General features: G+C 42.7%; 1 protein-coding gene across 1 annotated transcript in view; it reads right to left on the bottom strand.

Moving 5' to 3' along the window:
* Positions 1-2,860: 2,860 nt before the first annotated feature.
* The window catches only part of PHF24 (PHD finger protein 24), a 30,116-nt gene continuing 12,306 nt past the window's right edge, over positions 2,861-20,670 (bottom strand). Inside the window, 9 exon segments of the mRNA XM_078152702.1 lie at positions 2,861-8,786; positions 8,788-8,845; positions 11,151-11,252; positions 11,569-11,729; positions 12,235-12,440; positions 12,920-12,998; positions 17,606-17,791; positions 18,352-18,644; positions 18,647-18,732. Of these exon segments, the coding sequence (XP_078008828.1) occupies positions 8,748-8,786; positions 8,788-8,845; positions 11,151-11,252; positions 11,569-11,729; positions 12,235-12,440; positions 12,920-12,998; positions 17,606-17,791; positions 18,352-18,644; positions 18,647-18,728 (1,206 nt within the window). The 5' untranslated portion in view covers positions 18,729-18,732 and the 3' untranslated portion in view covers positions 2,861-8,747.

Here is a 20,670-nt window from a genome sequence, read left to right as displayed (position 1 = left end):
TCCCAATTTTTCCTCTACCTCTCTTACTTAATTTTCAAAATCCTTTTTGAGGTCTTCCATGGCCTGAGACCAATTTATATTTTTCTTGAAGGCTTTGGATGTAGGAGCTTTGACTTTGTTATCTTTTTCTGAGTGTATGTTTTGATCCCATGGTGACTTTCTACAATCAGATTTTTTTTCTGCTGTTTGCTCATTTTCCCAGCCTATTACTTGACTTAAAAAAATAATTCATTAATTTATTTTTAGTTTTCAACATTCATTTCCATAAGATTTTGAGTTTAAAATTTTCTCCTCCTCCCTCTCCTTCTCCCTCCCCAAGATAGCATGCAATCTGATATAGGTTCTGTTTATACATTCATATTAAGCGTATCTCCCATTAGTCCTATTACTTGACTTTTAACTCTTTGTTAAAGTAGGGCTCTGCTTCCAGGGTGGAAAGTGCACTGTCCCAAGCTTAAGGGGTTTTGTGTAGCTGTTTTCAGAGATACACCTAGGGAGCTGTAAATTTTCAGTTCTTCCAGGGTGGTATGATATAAGGAGAGGTGTTTATTACTTTCCTAGCCTGTGTTTTGGTCTGTGAGCAACCACAACCACTTTTTTCTGCCCTGGAACTTTGAGGAAAGTCCTTGCTCCACTATGGCCACAGACTCTGGTGTGCCAGTAAGATCTGAGTATGGACAAAGCAACACAGTCCTGCTCTAGTGCCAGCAAAGAGACCCCTGTAATCTCCTTCTGACCAGTTGTTTGACCTCCCTTACCATCTGTGAATTGAGAGCTCCAGAAGCGGCCACTGCCACTACTAGTTCAGTGGCTCCCAAGGCCTGCTGCTGGTTTGCTGGCACTGTGGCCGTGCTGGTGCAGGCCTGCACTGGACTGTGCTCCACTCTCACCCAGTGCAACAGACCTTTTCTGCTTACCCTCTGAGTTGTCTTTGGCAACTCTGGGCTGAGAGGTATAGAAACTGCCACTGCTGCCACTGATTCTGTCACCCCTGAGGCTTGTTCCTGGATTGCTGGGGCCAGGTCTGCACTAGTGTGGTGTGCACTGGACTGCACTCCTCTATCACCCTGGTGCAGCAGACCCTTCCTGCCCCCTTTCTAAGTTGTCTTGGGCTGGAAAAATGTTTTTATCTTTTTGTGGGTTCTACTGCTCTTGAATTTGTTTAGAATCATTATTTAAAGGTATTTAGAGGGGTTTGGGGTAGAGCTCACATGAGTCTCTGCTTTTATTCTTCCATCTTGGCTCTCCCATTGGGACTTTCAAAAGCAGAGAATCAGCTGGTAGGAAGAAAATGTATTGTTCTGATTGTTAATGTAAACAAAAATCCATTTTTGTGTTTTGTTTTGTTTTGGTTGGGAATGGAAGTGTTGAACAGCTCTATTAAATGCTATTGATCCCCCTGATGAGTTTGGGACAATGGCCCTTTAACCTGACCCCTTCTTTTGCAATAAAGAGGTGTAGTAAATAAAAAAAAAACCCCTTTTCTGGCCTGAGACCCATAAGGCTTACCTGGAACATGTTGCCTCTGCTCTGGACACCCGTCTTTTCTAGTAAATTTTATCTCCTATTCTTGCTTTCCCCATATAATTCTAGAAGCAATTCCTAGTGTCTCCTTTACTGTGACATCAGAGAAGAAAAATCAATCATACATAGCTAAGGAAGAACCAAGACCCTTCCTATAAAACTTGTGGTCTTTGGGTGCCTCAAGAAGCTATCCTGTTGTGAAAATGATGGGAGCTCAAGACACATCAACTAGGTGTGAAGCAGAGGACAGTTGATTGCCAAATCCATGGGGGTGGCTTCTCTGAAATATCATTCCTGATCCACTTCCTTTGCTTACCATGGTCTGAAGGACCGAGGCTCTGGCATTTGATTCTTCTTGGTTGAGATTCAGTTGTATGTACCCCCTCTGGCAACAGAAATCCAGTCATATCCTTTGTCCTGAATTTCTCTTCCTCTATTGCCTATCCCGCTACACCCCTGACCCTAAGTGTTTCATTGTAAGCCTTAGGCCTTTTCTTATAAAACCAAGTTCAGGACAGAGGTTACCTAGACAGGATGTAGTGGGATGAGGTTTGGGAGATGGGCTTGGGGATCTAGCTAGGTCTGAAAAGCTAGGAGAGCATAAACCCCACTCAGTGTGTGTGTGTGTGTGTGTGTGTCCACCTTGTTGCCTTACTACTTAGGAAAAGTTTAAATGGTAACTAAGTAACAGTGTTGGTCCATGAGTGATCAGAGATGGAGGTTGCTTGACCAGATTCAGAGAGCATAGGATGAGAACTCTGAGAATAAAAAATCTTTGAGGTTAAGTTAGGACCTTTGTGTGCTCTGTTCCATCCTTCCAACCTGGAGAAAAGTCCAGCCTTTGTGATTCCAGGTTATTAGGATATATATATATATATATATATATATATATATATATATATATTGTGTGTGTGTGTGTGTGTGTGTGTCTATAGATAGGGTGGTTAGACCACTTCTAATGGAAATTCCATTTTCCCTTTCTAGTCCTTAAAAGTCTTGTTCCTGCTTAGTTCTCAGGAAGATTAAGACCAGAAATGTCCTGGAGCTAAGTCAGGCTCTGTGATTCCCTTGGAAAGGCCCAGTGCTCCTTAGCTTCCTCTTCAGTGACTTTCTGAAGACTATTTTTTTTTACCACCCCCAACTCAAAGGGACAAGTGTAGGCCAAGGTCCTGAGAACATGAGCATCCATGGCACAGACATGGGACCTGTAGCACATGTCTGGAAAACTTACACACTGCCTAATCCTTGACAAGGAGTACTTAAGTTCTTTGAGGTCTTTTTAGCTGGCCCTGGAATTACCACACTCCCACCTTCCCATAAACACCACACATGGAGGTAGTAGTGTCAAGATTTCTTTATTAGGATATCCTGTGTGTGCCCAGACTTTGGGAGCACCAGCTCCATTTGGCTGCATTGCCCACGAGGGCTGGGCATGGGTAGAAGAAACATGCAACTATAGTCAAAGGAAAAACAGAAGTTGGGGATCTTACCCCTCAATGTCCAAGTTAGTTTGCAGAAAGGCAAGTACAGGGCTTGGGCAGATTCTTTTAAAAAGGGCATGCCATCTACTAACAGTGAGAATGTGGAGGAAGAAGGGATAAGTGGAACCCACTGCTGCCCAAGTACTCTTAGAATATGTCTTCAGTGTTCTTCAGAAAAGGATCACAGGGGACACAAGGATAATACCTCTTCAGGCATTGTGGCCAAGCTCCCATAACTGGGACCCAGGACACCTCAGTTCTATCCTCAACCATATCTTTGCTTTAGGAATCTTGAAAAGTTCCTTTTGTTTTCTGTGCCCCAGTGCTATTACCTGTGAAAGGGTATGCCAACCCAATGCCAAGGGTTATAGAACTTTAGAGAGTTGTGGTGGTAAGTGACCACTTAAGGCCAGTTCCAACTCCCTACCAGGTTGAAGCATACATCCCCCAATATGAAACAGAAGACTGCCCAGTAATATATACCTGCATCAGACAATAGGATCCACTCCAAAAAGCACAGGGGAAGAATGACATTCTTCAGCCACATTGGATCATGAAAGAAATATGGCACAGAGGGGGTGACTCTGGTCTTCATTTTTCTTTCTTTAAGAACCATGGCTCAATCCAGGGGCTACCAGGGGGGAAAAGAATGATAATGGTATGGCTGGATCAAATGTAGGACACTGTTCCCAAGGGGCTGAACTGTCATGAACATCTGATGATGAGAAACTCTCAGTTCACTGAGATGCAGCAAGCACACAATAATGTACTTACTCCTCAGAAGCTCAGAGATCCTAAGTGATTACAGAGTAAATGGCATGCAAAAGGCAGCAGCTGATTGATTCAACTGTAAGCCAGGCAGCAAGTGGCTCTGGCTGTGGCTTCGTGCTGGCTGATGGTGTCTCCTGCAATTCTAGAGTTAGGACTGCTCAGCCTCTTAACTGCAGTATCTGCATACTTCACATTACAAGCCACCAGCTGAAGAGCACATTTTGGTTTTGCAGGGTCACAGTCCTCCACTAAGAATTCTGGGTGGAGAAAGCATTAGCATTCCTGAGCCACCTGCTATGGTGCTTCTGTCCTGAGGATGAAGGGGACTCCTAGTGCCTGTTGCTGTCCTAATCAATTCCTACTAAGCTTCCATCTCTCCTTGCTGGCTAAGGTTCTGACATCCCAGTTCATTCACACTGGTGCTGGGATGATCATAGCAGGTCTGACTTTAACTGCCTGGAGATTCCAGGGGTTTCCCAAGTGAGACCTCCTTTTATAAGGTAGTACATCCCAGTAGGCAGTACAGACTGTGCTGTGCTTCCAATTATAAAAAAAGCAAGGGCTTAGGGTGAGTAGGGTTTCATAGTGGTCACTCCTACAAAGGATAAAAGGTTCCAGGCCTTTTGCCATTCCATTCAGATGCCCTCAAAGCTTGGATGTCAGGAGCTTAGCAAGGCTAGTGGATCTGAACAGATATCATTCACTACCTTCAGTCACAGTGACATTGGGTAGGGGGAGAAGGCAGTGTATTTGTGTGTGTTTGTGTGTGTGCTCATCATTTCCACTGGCAAAATACTTTTGTGTGGAGCTGGAATCAAAATAGAGATGAACCCTTGAGTGTGATTTTGGTGTCTAGGGGATGAAGCCTCTTTCTCCTCGAATCTCATATATTTATATTACTCAAGAACCCAGGATTAGCTTTAAGTGTGTCTAGATAACTATCTGGAACCTGTTCCTCAATGTTAAAGGAAAATAGGCAGGCAAGAAGGCCACAGGGGAAAGAGGAATGGCTCAAAAGTGTAATACCTCACTGTGAGTGGCAGCAGCTGCTTCTTTGTGGCAGGCATTCCCATACAACATAGTGGCGGGGACTGCACAATTTTAATCCGGTTTTAAAGAGGCAGCTTGATGGGTGATGAGCAATTTTAGGGGAAGCAGTCTTCTCCAAAGAGATTTGATGTATAATAAATGCCTCCCCTCAGAAGGAAAAAGGAGAGGTGTTAGGATCTTATTGCTGAAGCCAATGAGAAGAAAGTGAGGTCCTTTACTAGGGGAAGATATCTATGTTGAGTCTTGAGAGAATTTAGACTAATATAACTGAAAGGTCTTAGGATGACCTACGAGGAAAAGTTAAATTAAATGGGGATGATTTTGTTAAGAATATATTGGAGTGTTTGAATATTCCAAGAATTTTTACAGAAGGAAAGGGACAGTTTATTATACAACTCCCCAGTGAGACACCAGGAAGAAACAAATTGTAGAACACAAGACTTAGGCTGAACAGAATTTATGACCAAGGATCTTGAACACTGAATTATTAAGGTAATTACTTTGCAATCTCCCTCACTAGCTAATGACATGTGTTTATGAAAAATGGTAGAGCTATCCACTGCCTAGTCCTGCCTAGAGGCAAGAAGGATGAATATTTCAAGTTTCCTTCCAATATAGGGAATCTGGTTCCCAAATAAGGATCCACTTCTATGATATTCTTCTGTACCTTAACCCCCCTACTCAGAGGGAAAAGGCCTTCCATATAAGGCCTTCCCATATTCCCCATGAGAAGGGGAAGAGGAACTCACCTAAAGCCTCACCTGAACACCAAGTGAAAGGAGCAATAGTTAGGCACCCCAGATACCTAGTTCTGCTTAGATGGCCCGAGGATGTGCCTGCCTTGTAAGGTCTCTCTCACATAGTTTTTCTCACACACTGAAGACATAGGACTATGGCCAGGGAGCAACTTTTTTTGGCATCAATTTTCATCTAAGCAGGATAAGTGAACAAGAGCCTAGAATCATAATCCTGGTAGTTAATGAAGGCCATTAAGTTGCTTGAGTGCAGAAGATGAGATCCCTCAATTTCTTGAAGCATAAAGTGTGTGCCTCCTGGATTTACCTTGTGGAAGCCAGTTCTTTGAGAAGACTATTCTCAAGGGATCCCCTAGGCCTCTGACTTGACATGCAGTGAGAAAGAGTACAGTACTTCTTGGGACAAGAGCTTATGATGGAATGCAATGTCCTTGATGCCATCATGAATGAGAGAAGGCGGCTTACTTTTTCCTTTTTCAGTGGGAATGACCATAACCTTTAGCATCAGTCAATATTTTGAGCTCAGTAGAGGAACCTCTGCAAGTAGCTTGTGAAACTCTCAGAACCATAAAAGTGGTCCCACTCTGATCTTGGGTTGAATTCAGGTTTAAATACTCAAACAACTTTCATTATTTCTCCAAGTTGATTCCTTAGTTTTGTGGACCACAAATTTCCATGACTCCATTGCATGTACTGACATTCCTTTGAGAATCTCAGTATTTCACTGGATCTATGATCTTATCAATGTGGATACTCTCTCCAATAATTCAGGCAGAAACCTATTCACGCCCTCTAGTCTTGTGCACTTCTCATCCATATTTTCCCATAAATCCTCTACAAGGGAAGACTTCTGGTTCTTTTGATATTACATGAATGCCAACTGAGTTCTTGTCTTTGCAGTGGCCATGACAAATCCATCTTCTTTTCTAATCATACATCTGATGATATCCTTTATTATACTGTTTTTCTTGGTTGCTTACACGTTGCACTTTACTCATGCCCACCCTATGCCACTCTATTGCCTTTCAGATAATTTTAATTCTTCAGAGACTGTGGTATCCCATGACTTGAAGCCACACAACAGATACCATTGGAAGAAGAAGATTAAAAAAGATGAGCCTTTGTTTTAATGAGAAATTTGGAGTCATTAAAAGCACTGTGCAGTTTCACAAAGGCAATCCAGCCCATTCTCCTCCTCGTGTTCAATTCTGAGCTCAGCTCATTGTCAATGATGCTGAGGATCTCAAAGTCCATCAAAAACACTGGATCCTATTTCTCCATTTGATTGATAGGAGGTTGCAAAGGAACTTCTAGGGAAAACTTGGCTTTCATATGACAGAGCTCATTCCTCTCCAAATTTTACAGGCAGAGAAACTAAGGCATTGAATAAGAGTTGGAGTTTCCTTATTTAACAGCTATAGAGAGCAATTTGGGAAGATGAAGAAGATTCCTTTCATTTTTGCTCTCCCTAAAGACCAGCATGCACAATGCTGGGGCATAGGGACAAGCCATAGTGTCTTCAGTGGCTGTCTAAGGCTCTTATCTGTACCTTAGTTCACTAAGGACTATGCACAGCAGCTTTCCTAAGCCAGGCCAGATTTTGAAGTCAAAGGAGTACTAGACATGTACACCATGCACCTTCCTCTATCTCACTGGACCCCAGGGGGATACATTCAGGCAATCCATACTACATAGCCCCTCATGCTGACCCCAATTCTATACTGACAAAATATAACATCCAGAGCAGATCTGAAGGGGAAAAGAAGTCACAAAATGGTAATACCTAGCCTAATGGGAATATGTGGGAAGGCCAATCATAAGACTTTTGTCTTGGTGACAGTGAGAGGTGGGGCTACCTTCCTCTCTCTGAGTCATTGCCTACTCCATTAGCCCCCAAACCCTAGGAAAAGCTTTGTTCCTCAGAAGACAGGGTAGCCCCAAGTCCTCTTTGAATTCTAAAACCTCTTCTCTCCCAGTATGTCTCATATTCTAGAAGTGGAATGGAAGATCACCTGCAGTACTAATTATCTAGAAGAATCCCTTTTTCCTTCCTAGAGATGCTAAGGAAGACTTCTTTATTCTCCACAATGATGATATTAATTATTTTGTCTATAGGAACTGGTTGAGATTGAGAGAGCAGAATGTGAATAATACCTAGTAGGGTCCTCTGAACTGTAAGTGGGGCTAGTTTTCTATACTGTCCACCAAATCAGGCCTTTGGTTCCAAGAAGCCAGAACTGGAATCCACTTTGTTCACTTCCAATACAGTGACATCTTAGGTACAGCCTCATCTAAGGTTACCAGTTTCATTTGTAAAGCTAATCAGAATTCAACTGACTTTGGATGAGATTTATTTCAGCCAAAGTTACTGGAATTCTGGGGAGGATTTAGTTTTCCTGTCTCTACTCAGTAGTTTACAGGTTAGTAAAGGATAGGTGTGGTAGGCTGCTTTTACCTCAGCAAAAAAATTCTGGATGTAAGGGACTATGGTCCCTTTCTGGTCAATCAGAAACCAAGTCTGGCTAACTGTGGAAGGAGTAGGCACTACCCCTCACCCCTGCCTCACCCCCAGACAAATCTGGGGTGTTTTTGTACAGGGACAGGACTAGGAGTCATGAGGTCTGGCTTTCACTTCTGGTTCTGCTGCTCACTCCTGGTGTGACCTTAGGCAAGTCAAAACTTCTCTGGGCCTCATTCTCCCCATCTTTAAAACAGAGAGCTGGACTAGGTGATCACTAAGGCCTCCTTCAGCTATGATGACCCAGGACATCAATGAAGTCTGGTCCCTTCTCAACCAATTAGAAACCAAACTTCTGGAAGTTTGGAGGGATAAAGAATCTTGAGTTACCCCATTAGTGACACCGGTTGAGATGAGGAAGGAACAGTGGGGGAGGGAACTTTTTTTTTTTTGCTAGCAACAGACAGAGCTGTTGAGGGGTAGAGTGAATATTGCCTCTTCTCCCAGAACCTCTCCCTTAGGCAATGTGCTTGCTCCCCTTTCTATGAAAGGAGATGTTATCTAGATCCCCTGTGGCAAAGCTCAGGAACAAAGATGCTGGAGGTCTCCCCTCTCCCAGTCTTTTTCAGTGTCAGGTGCTGGGGAAGGAGATGAGCCCCCATTGCCCCAGCCATGGCTGGGTAGGGGCTAGCTCTACTTCTAGAGACCCTACCCTAGGGGTTTCAAGTGAATGGCAGCACTGTTGGGGGCGAGCAGCAAGGATGTAGATGACATTCTCCTTCAGGAAGGTGGGCCAATCCACAGACCTACAGTGTGAGTGAAAAAACAGAAGGTGAAGCATGTCTCATGACACTGAAAGGATGAGACAATTCAATTATTATAGGCTGGAGTGTGAGCTTAGATGAACATGAATGAAGTGGCTACAGCTGGGTGAAGAGCTAACAGTTGTGACAAGAATCCTATGCCATCATTGGCTGCCTTTGCTCCTACATGTGAACTATTGAACAAAGATGGCGAAAATCATAAAACCATTCTTACTAGTCCACTACAAATTTATGACACACAACCTCAACTGAGCCCTCACTGTGGCTAGGCAATTCTGCTATACCTCCCTTATCAACTTACTATCTCATTCTCCACAGTGGCTCTTCCAAACCTTTTCATCCCTCCTCACCCACCATCTCCCCACCCTCAAGGCTGAGAACCTTAACTTATATATTACAGAAAAAATTGAGGGCATTTACCATGAACTCCCTCTTCCTCATCTCCTACTGGTCTGGTGCCTTCTGCCACTCTCCCCTCCTTTACCCCTATCTCACATCATGAAGTGGCCTTATTCCTTACAAAGGCTAACCCCTCTGCTTGTTCAAGAGATCCCATTCCATCCATCTCCTCCCAAAGATTTCCTCCTCTGTTGTTCAATATGTCTACTGGTTTATTCCCTACTGCCTACAAACCTGCCCATGTTTCCCTCATCCTGAAAAAAACCTTCACTTGATCCTTGAACCCCTGCTCTCATCCTATTTCTCTTCTGCCTTTTGTGGCTAAACTCCTTGAAAATGCTGTCTACAAGAGGTGCCTCCAACTTTGTCTCCTCTCACTCCATTCTTAACCTCTTACAATCTGGCTTCTGATCTTATTCCACCAAAACTTCTTTTTTCCGGTTACCAATGATCTCCTTGACATCTCTGAAGCCTTTGACACACTTGATCACTCTCTTCTTCTGGATATTTTTTTTCTCTAGGTTTTTGGGACACTACTCTCTCTTGGTCCTCCTCCTATTTAAATGACTGCTCCTGATTCTCTTCCAGATCATGCCCTCTAACCATAGGTGTCCCTCAGGGTCTGTCTCCTCTTTTCTTCTCCCTCTTTATTACTTCACTTGGTGAACTCATCAGCTCTCATGGATTTCATTACCATCTCCATGCTGATGATTCTCAAATCTACCTATTCTGCCCAAATTCTCTACTGACTTCCAGTCTCCCATTTCCAACAACTTTTCAGACAACTTAAACTGGATATCTAGCAGAGATGTTAAACTCAAAAAAATCCAAAATGGAACTCATTATCTTTCCTCCACACCCTCCCTCCTAATCTTCCTTATTACTGTAGAGGGAAACACTATCCTCCCAGGCCCTCAGGCTGCCAACCTAGGAGTTATCCTGGACTTCTCACTCTCTCTTATCCCCCATGTCTAGTCTGTTTCCAAGGCCTGTGGATTTCCCCCATGTAACATCTCTCAAATATGGCCCCTTCTCTGACAATACCAACTCTGGTGCAGGCCCTCATCACCTCATGCTTGCAATAACCTGCTGGTGGGTCTACTTGACCCAAATACTTCCCACTCTAATTCATCCTCCCAGCAACTAAGTGATTTTCCTAAAGCTTAAGTCTGATCATATCACCTCCCCTAACATGTCACTCAAACTCCAGTGGCTCCCTATTGCCTTCAGTAACAAATACAAAATGCTCTCTTTGGCATTCAAAGCCCTTCAAAACCTAGCTCCCCTTACCTTTCCAGTCTTCTTATACCTTACACACCCCTTTTCCCCACCTAAGTACTTTGATCCAGCGACACTAGACTCCTAGCTGTTCCATGAAAAAGACCCTCTATCTCTTGGCTCTAAGCATTTTCTCTGCTGTTCCCTGTGCCTGGAATATTCTTCCTTCTCATCTCTGCCTTCTGACTTCTCTGGCTTTGTTTAAGTCACAACTAAAACTCCATCTTTTACTGGAAGGCTTCCCCAACCCCTCTTAAATTCTAGTGCCTTTCCTTTGTTATTTCCTATTTATTCTTTATATAGCTTGATTTGTATATATCTGTTTGCATGCTGTCTCCCCCATAAAAGGAGGGACTGTCTTTTGCCTCTTTTTGTAGTACAGAGCCTGGTACGTGGTATGCTCTAATTGTGACAATACTCCAGGAGACCTCATGAGTTTGTCAAGACCTCAATTCCTGGGGAGCAGGTTTTCTTCTTGGCCAGAGTAGTGGGCCTATATCGTCTCATATGTGAAGGACTAAGGTCAATCAATGAAAATGATGGTACTCTGTGGAGTGTAGAAATGATGGCTTTTGTCAAGGATGGGGTGACACCTTTAAGGATATCTCACCTGGGTTCCTCCTGTTCAGCTGTCTGCAAAGGTTTCTCTGGGCTCCTGGCACTGCTGTTGCTGGCTGGGCTGTTTTCTGACATGGGTCCCACATGGCTGATACTGTGTGGCACAGGGACATGTGGTTGGGATGGACAAGATCAAGGGGTTTGGTCCTATCCCAGAGCCCCTATGAGTTGATGCATATTATCCTCTGACTTCTGGTAGCTCTTAGCAATGACTGCCCTGGACTCTAGGAATAACTCTATTCTTTGTATTTGTGGGATGGTGGCAGAGAGTAGTAAAGGAGTTGAGGTGCTTTCCTGGATTGGTTACAAATGATAAGAAGTGATTAGATAATTACTGGGATATCAAAAGAGATTTTGGGAAGGTTGGTATGGATTTTGAGAGGGAAAGTAAGGATGAAAATAAAGCATACCTAACATTGCAAGATGATGCCTCCAAGGGTCGTTTTCGGAACCAGGTGTGTTGGGCACAACGGCATTCAGTCTCACTGATGTAGCCCCCAATGCCTCGGGCTAGGAAGGCTGTTCGAGCACGTTCCCGTTCCTTAACCGTCAGTAGCCTTAACAGAGAATTCTTAAGGAAGAAGGATATGGGAATCAAAGATTACTATAGACACTTTCTGCTGAAAGTAGGGCTTTCCAAATCTCACCTTTGCTACTTATGATCTATATGACCTTGAACAAGTCCTAAGCAGTCTGGGTCTCAGATTCCTCACCTGTAAAATGAGGTGGTTGGCCTAGATGACATCTAAGGCCTTTCCAGTGATAAATCCCACAATCCTAAGGTCTCCAGGTTCTATATATTTTGGAGTCCTGAGGTTTTTAGTGTAACCAAAAGTAAATTAACCTCCATGATCTCACTCCCTCAATTCCTTTCCCCATCTAATTAGGGTACACTGGACATTTGGTTATATTAGTCACTACAAAAAGCCCTAAATCCCATCTTCACTCCTAATGATTCTTATGTTCTTGTTTCTCTCAAGTCATTGCTACAAATAGTTCAAGAACTATTGCTTTCTTGCCTCCTTAACCTCCAGTCTCCCAATCTAATGTCCCAGGGTCAGCCAGCACTGCCACACCTGTGGACGAAGTTTCTGTAGTAGCTGGAGGGACTCATGCGACAAGAAGTCAGGCCACTCAACATGGCCCCTGCGCTCAGGGTCAAGGGCAGCAAATTGTTGAGCTGCCCTCTCTTCCTGCTCTTCACTAAGTGCCCTTTCACTTCCTCCTCGCCTTGCTGCCTGATGGTGGTAGCGCAGGAAGTCCTCCAGTGTCAAGGAACAATCTGTAAGAAGAAAAATGCCTTCAGGGTCACTAGTGCCTCGTATACACTTACCAAGTTCTAGACCCAGCTCATCATTTATCCTCAACTGGCACCCTTGTTCCCTCCCACTTCTAAATATTATGCTTTGGTCCTGAACACTGGCTGCAACCACTTACAAGTCTCTACAAGTCTCTCTCTTTTCCATCAAGGAATACTAACCCTCAGGCCTGGAGGTGTTTGGAGAAGCCACTTATTTGGGGGTCAGAAATTCAAAAAGGAAATTCATAGACTTGCAGGGACCTCTGAAAAAAACTTATCTGTTCCCTATTATCCCCCCAAAGACCACAGATTATTTTCCTGATATGACAGGAAACCCCACTATACTTCAATTAAAAAAGTGTGGTAGGAGGGCTAGCTAAGTTATACATCCACGGCTTCACTTCTGGGAGAACCTGTCCAGTGTCCTTCCCAACCTCTGGAAGCCACTTGGCAGTCCTCACCGGGAATAATTTTGCACTGCTGGAAGTTCTCCATGAGGCTGTACATCTCTTCTTCTGTGAGAAGCAGGTTGAGGTTGTTCTAAGGAAAAGGAAAGAGCTGCAGATCAAGTGAATAGCACTAGTACTGGCAGGGGCTGCAGGGGCATTATGGCTCCAAAGGCAAGAAAGAAAAAAGGATTAGGGGTTGGTTTGGAGTTCTAATCTTAGCTCTACTCTTGACTGCTTGGATCACCTGAAATCATTCCCCTGCAGTACTTAGAAGAGTAAATGACAGAGAGCTGTATAACTAAGCAAATGAGGTGTCATAAAATTGTTAATAATATTCTGGAATGCTGATCTGTTTCTTTAATTTCCAAAGACACTTTGGTTGAGGGTTGCATTTTGCCTAGAAGTGCCATCGAGGATCAGTGCAAAACTTCCTGATGACAGAAAGCCACCTGTCTCATGAGGTACCAAATCAAGTTGGGACAAGAACCTGCAGACACTTGGAGTGATGGTGGTAGTTAATTTATGCATAGTTCAATGTGGAGGCAGAAGATGGGGGTTCAGTGTAGAAAGAGGAAATCTTCAACCTAATTATAAGAGGAAATCCTACAGCAGTAGAAAATCTTGCAGCAAAAATGTCACCAGGGAAAAAGGCTAGGATTTGGAGGGATGGTAGCTGACATCTGGAGGAAAAGTAGGGTTTGGTTGAGGAGAAACCAGGAGTTGCCTCTTACCCAGAAGGTTAATTATGAATATACCCTCCCTGGAACTTCAGATGAATAAAACAAGAAGTGCTAGCAGTAGAAATGACAGGTCATTTCAAGAGCGGTTGTTATCCCAGCTCTGTCACTGATTAGCTATATGGCTCTGGGCAGGTCAATTATTTTCTCTGAGATCAAATCTACTCATTAGTAAAGTAGGGATAACAAGTATTCTACCTACATCACAGGATGGTTATGAGTATAAAAGAAAGTAAACCTTAAAGTGCCATGATGATGATAGTGAACTTTACCCATTTAGAATCAAGTACTAGATGTGAATCTAGGCTTCAGTGGGAGTCAAGAGAAGTTTTGTCCTCAATTAAAATGAGGAATTCATTTAACACTTTTAAAATAAGGTATTTACTGGAGTCAGGAGGACCTGAGTTCAAATCTGACCTCAGACACACAACACTCACTAACTGTATGACTCTGGGCAAGTCACTTAACCCCAATTGCCTTACCAAAAATAAATAAATAAAATAAGGGATTTAGCAGGTACTGAGTTCTTACAATTTCTAATTCACTGTAATTTGTATTTCAGAAATAAGGACCTTGAGAAATGTCAAACTGCATGCACAGAGTCACAGAACAGGCTACTGATGAATTTGGGACCAAAGTCCAGAGCAAAAATGTTTCTGTTGCAAGAGCGATACATGGGGTTAGTCAGAAGAATGATCCGTTTCCTCTCCCTATGCCCTGGTTCTCAGTCAGGACTGAGATTCTTCCAGAAGAAAGCAATCTAACTAGATTTAGTGGTCTGCCCAGTCCAGAGGTATGGGAGCAGGGCAGTCAAACTGGAACACTGCTAAGCTCACAGTTAATGAAATCAATGTTGACGTAATTAGAAATCTGAGCCCACACAGTCTAATAAGCCTAGTATTGAATGGCTTTGGGGTAATGCGGCTTGGTTGTAAGTCTTCCACAGCATGGCCAGAGAGTGATCTGTGTGTATTTGGTACTGCTTTAGATATATTCTTCTTGCTCCAGAGTTGATCTGAGTCCCTTGACTGAAGTGGTTTGGTTAGGGAGTAAGGATTAAGGTGGAGGGAGGGTGGGAAATGCCTACTAGCAATCACAGAGCACTCCAACATTTACATGGTCATTTGTAATACGAAACACAAGGAATATTTTTTTTTGACCTTTAGAATAGCTTCTAAAACTGTGACCAGAAAAACAAGAAAATAACAGCAAGACTAGTGTGTATCAGTCAAGACCAATGAGGTGAGGAAGATGTATAGATGCAGGGTTCTTTTTAAGCCAAGGATCTGAGTTGGCCGAATCTACCAGGCACTCACAAATGATGACAATTGCTACAAACTCTGAACCAAAACATCTCTACAGTCATAAATTACGTGGAGAACCTCTTGCTCACACATCAAAATTTTCAGGTACTCTTGCAAATGAGGTAGCGACCACTGCCATCTCTACATGTGAAGCAGAGTAACTTATTTTTGGCATTTGGCACTTACTAGCACATCACCTGCCTCTGCAGACACAGCCATTGTTTGGGAAGGCACTGAAAGTGGGGGGCTACAAGGCAATCTCCTTAGGAGGCAGCATTGTGCAGTAGAAAGAGCACTCTCCCAGCTCTGCCACTAATTAGCCATGGGCTCTTAGGTACATTACTTAACTTCTCTGGGTCTATCTCCGCATCTGTAAAGTGGGGATGAAAATATTTGCCATGTCTACTTCATAGTGCTGCTGTGAAGATAGAACAAGTTAACACGTGTCAAAGTCCAAGGGCTACAGAAGTAGCAGGAGTTATTTATTATTATTGGCTTTGGAGAAATAGTATTCTTAGGCGTCCAAATCCCAATAATTCCTCTTTTAACTGCACGTCTCCCATGGGTTTTTGCCAAGTGTCAGTTTCAAATGAGATAAGACACGTGAAGTTCTTTGCAAGCCTTAAAGCATTATATAAATGGTAGCTATTATTATTATCATTGTTATAAATCTAAAAAAGTGGGAGGAATCTATCAGGAGTTCCTTGCACACAGTAGGCTCTTAATGGAATTTGCTGAATTAATGAACTATTAACTCTAATCTCTGTAGTTCCATGCCCAATCAAGGGCCTGAGTAGGCCTATTAATTGCTACTTATGATGAATTAATTATCAAGTATTTATGGAGCTCCTATTATGTGCAGGATACTGTGCTGAACACTGGGGAAGAAAAAAGGTATATAAGACATAGTCTTTGTTATGGAGTTTACACTTATACATGCTATGAGTTAAACAGTCAATACAGGACTATGCAAAATGACAAGTGAGTACTGCAGATAATAAATGCAATAGAGTGAAGGGAACTGCTCAGTGTGTACTTAAACAACAGAAGATTGCTGGTGGACTCTGAAGGAAGGGTAGTATTCAGACAGGTTGAGAGGAGGGTGGCGAGAGTATTCCAGTCTGGAGGAAGAACATATATAAAGGAAGGATGAGGAAAATAAAATGTTACATTATAGAAATCTGATGCTAACTTAGAAGGAGGTCTTCAATAGAGTGCCCAGGGGTCTGTCATTGGGCTGGTGCTATTTGACAATTTTATTATTAATGACTGAGATAAAGGCAACAATGATAAGGTTGCCAAATTTGCAGATGACAAAAGCTGGACAGTTATAGATAATATTCTGGATGACAGAGTCAAATTTCAAAAAGATCTTGAAAGGCTGGAATATGGGGCAAAATTTAATAAGATGAAATTTAAAGGAGTAAATGCGAATTTTAATACTCCATTAAAAAAAAAACAAACAACAAAGGGGCAGCTAGGTGGTGCAGTGGATAGAGCACCATCCCTGGAGCCAGAAGGACCCGAGTTCAAATCTGGCCTCAGACACATAACACTCACTAGATGTGTGACCCTGGGCAAATCACTTAACCCCATTGCCTGGCAAAAAAAAAAAGGAAGAAGAGGAGGACAGTAACAACAACCAACTTCATAAGTCTAAGGTAAGGCATGGCTAGACAGCAGGTCATTTGAAAGAGATCTGAGAGTTTTAGTGGCCTGCAAATACAACCTGAGTAAAAATGTCACACGATGGCCCAGAACACAAATGTGGCCTTCTGTTGCATTAAGGGGCAGCCAGAGCCTAACAGACTAAGGAGGAAAGAGTTCTGCTGTAGTCTGCCCTACAAAGCCCACATATGGAGTATGGTGTTTAGTTCTAGGCACTGTATTTTAGGAATGACATGAATAAATGGTAGTGTATCCACAACAGGGTGATGAAGGACTATGATATAATATATATTCATATGTTACATGAAGCTGGAATGAAGAAAGTGATTATGTTTAGTCTGGAGAAGAGATGATTTGGGAGTGGGGTGACAGCCAAACAGGATGACTGTCTTTTAAGTATATGAAGGGCTATCACATGTAAGGGAAATTAGATTTTTTCTCCTTGGCCCCAGAGAGTAGAGCAATAACGAGGTACAGAGAGGCAGTGTAGGCTTGAAAGAAAAGCTTCCTAACAATTAGAGCTATCTGAAAATGGAAATGGCTGCCTTGGGAGATGTAGGGTTGAATCTCATTAAGGTCTGGATGACTACTTATTGGGGATATTGCTGACTAGGACTCAGACAATGGCCTTTTGTCACAAGGTCACCTATGAAAGAAAGCCATTCCATATAGAAAGTAACATTGTTGAGATTCTGTTGGACTTTCCAGCTGAATACAATTTAGTGTTTGGATATGGCTTTATGATGACTAGAAACCATTATGGAAATCACTGGTGCTACCAAACTTTCTTCTGGGTTTATTTGTGCTCCAGAAACTAGATGATAAGGTGTCATGGAAATAGACATCCCCGCTTCTTCTTCTCAGACATCCTTTGAATCTACTCTAAGTGTGTAGGGCCACTGACTATAAGGATCCAATATGATATAGCCTCTTGTAAAAGAACTGGCTTTAATTGACTTTTCTTACCACCACAACCCCACCAAACTCACACAATAGTAACAGCTCCAGCCTGTTTCAGTGTGAGCCATCTCGGTCACTTCCACTGTGCTGTCTCCTTGTAGATAGCCCATGCGGCGCAAGCAGCCATCATGAAAAACCCTTGTGCAGATCCTACACGGGAAGAGACTTTCAGCAGTCCATACCTCACAAATCTCACACATCTCATCACTGATAACCTGAGGAGAAAGTAGGAGTGGAGAAAAGAGATGTTCAAAAACACGAAACAGGATCCCCACTTCTATCTAAGCAAAGCCTTGACTTTCACACCTAAATTTCTTGGTCAGACCATTAAGAAATGCACACTTTGGGTATACAGCCAATAGCAGTCAGTGTCAATGCAACAGAGCCAACAAACTCTGGCATTCTGAACCAGAAGAGGGGTATGCTATTCCAGCTGACATGCTATCATATGGTAGAAGGGACAGATGGATATGCAGTGGCTCCCCTATTTCACCCTTCTCTCTACATCCCCTGCCAAGCTACTTTCCTACAACGAGAACAAGCTCAGTTAGTTATATCTGGACTCAGACAGAAAAAGCTAAATCAGTTTGTTTTGGACTAAGGACTATCAGTTGGTTAAATCTTATCTTTTTTTCTTAATGCTTTTTTATTCACATCCCAGGGCTCACAGTCCTGCTTTCTGATCTCCAGGCAGCCTACCATTTGCTCTGTAAACTCAGATATTGCCCATTCTTCCCCTTCCCCTGTAGTTCTACTGCCTCACTCTAGAACTTACAGATTCTCTTGGTTCCAAGCAGATATCAAGTGGCTTGTCATCATTTAGTTCCCGAATAGGTCGGATAAAGGCAGGTGGTGTGAAACGACTGGCACGGTCAAACTCCTCAGGTTCTACCCCACGGCCATCCCTTAGCCGTTCCCAGGCTGCTTTGTTGACAGTGTTCTCTTCCTGTGGGACAGCGGCCACTATCTCCGGCTCATCCTCCTCTTGTACTTCCTGGACAGAGTGCTCCACAGTGCCCTCTCGAGAACCAGCTGATTCACCTGTACGCCGGAGAGAAGGCCTATCCGTAGCCCATCCTTGAAAGCTGACACAGCCAGGCTCACCTTCTGAACCTGCTCCACTGTCTGCCGTTTAGACATCAACACTCCCATGATTCTATGAGCAAAAAAGCAGAGGCATCCAGTCATCTGGCTAGGCACACAAAACAACAAGCATTTATTAAGCACCTACTATAGATGCCTACTTTATCTCTGGCACTGGGATTACAAATATAAAAGTGAGACAGTCCAAGCTCTCAATGACCTTACATCCTTAGAATGCTACACTCAGCCAAATGGGTTTCAATGTGGTATCCAAAAGAGATCATCAATCACTGAAAGGGGCACATGCCATCTGTTACTGAAGTTGGTTCTCAGATGACATAAGTTCCTGCTCCTAAATCCAATTTAGTTCAGAGTTCCAGAGCTCTGTTCTGTTAAAAGTGGCAGAGACTTCAGGACTTAAGTCCAATTTCTGCCAGCTGAGAAATTCTATGGCAGAAATGGCCTGGTTTCTGCCTCAGAGTTCCATACTTCTAGGCACAGAGCCCATTTGACCAAGAGAAAGCCTCATAACTACTAGGGTGAGGGTGTGGATATCTTTTAACATATCTTTATTCGAGTGTCCAAAGTAAATGGGTTCCTCCTTCTTTAGGAGGACTCTTGGAATAGTCAGTAACCTGTCACTCCTACTTCTCATCCAAAGTACAGTTCTACCCCTGGCATAGTTTAAGATCACTCATGTACAAGCCAATACTTCTTGTAGTCAGTGGCTGTATCTCTAATTCCTTCCTGCAATCCCTCTTGCATGCATATACATGCATACAGAGATAGGAATGCATTTTATTCGTTACTTCTCATCTTAGTCAAATTATCATTCCCATATCTGTTGCTTCCATTTTTTGGACTAGTTTCATTTAGTTGATTTTAGGTAAGAAGTAACCTGACAACTACCATTTTCCCATGGTACTAATGATGTTAACTTGGAAGGAAAATAAAGACATTACATTGTACATCTCCACTGATCCTGTCACTTTCTAGGCATTCTGGTCTACCATACCAGCCAGGAGAGGCTATTCAGCTTGATACAGAGAAATGAGGGAAAAGGAGGTGGGAATTCATTTTAATCTTGGTCTCTAAGTTTCTTTGCTTTTTGCAAACTTTGATACATCATAAGCTGTTGAATATAACCAAATGGCAGCCAGATCTTTTTTGCATTGCCTTAACTGTTTCAACCAACACTTGGAAACTGTTAATTCTTCACATACATGGTTGGACCACCAGAAACCAGAAGTTTCTGTGCTGTCCCCAGTAACAGATGATGACATCACCTGCGCAAGAGTGATGCAAATTTCTGCCTTAGTGTTTGCTCTGCTATCAGTTGTTACCAAGGAAACCCAGATTCCTGAATTTGGGATCTTGGCAAGTAGAAGAAGAAAGATTTTTTTCAAGCATTCTGTTTTTAAAATAGATAATTTCAAGTTGTTTCTTTTTAGAATTGGCTAACAGAGATTTACTGAGCATAAATAGCATTGACTTTTTGTAGACTGGATATGTTTAAGAAAGATTTAGGAACAAATTCAGGGATACATTTAGGGGATTCACATCTCGGAAATTGAATACCTAAAAAAACCAAAAACAAACCCCTCAAAATATCTCTCTTCTGAGCATCTAAATGTCCTTAATCACAACTTTAAAATTCTTTAAAAATATCTATGTAGTTCAAAGGGAATGAATTCTGTCAACAACTCTCACCTGGCAAGGATATTCACATGAATGAGTGTTGTCTCAGTGAATCACTGATTGACTTACTGAATTCATGTCACTGGCTACATTGCTCAAACGGATCTTTAACAAAACAATTACCTATCTTACAATGGGAAAAACTGAGACACTGAGAGGGGCAGTCACCAATCAGATTACAAATAAGATGCAGAACTAGAAATGAAACTCGGGAGTCTTGACTTTGAGGGGCTATATACTTCCTTCTTCCAGTTAGGAAATGCTAGATTTGTCTTTTATGCAATCTTAGATTTACCAGTGTCATGCTTTTCTT

Source organism: Phascolarctos cinereus, unplaced genomic scaffold (genome assembly GCF_003287225.1).
Source record: "Phascolarctos cinereus isolate Bilbo 61053 unplaced genomic scaffold, phaCin_HiC Scaffold_4;HRSCAF=312, whole genome shotgun sequence".
Classification (NCBI taxonomy): Eukaryota; Metazoa; Chordata; class Mammalia; order Diprotodontia; family Phascolarctidae; genus Phascolarctos; species Phascolarctos cinereus.
Note: the sequence above shows the minus strand (reverse complement) of the source record. Positions and strands in the feature narration are given on the sequence as shown.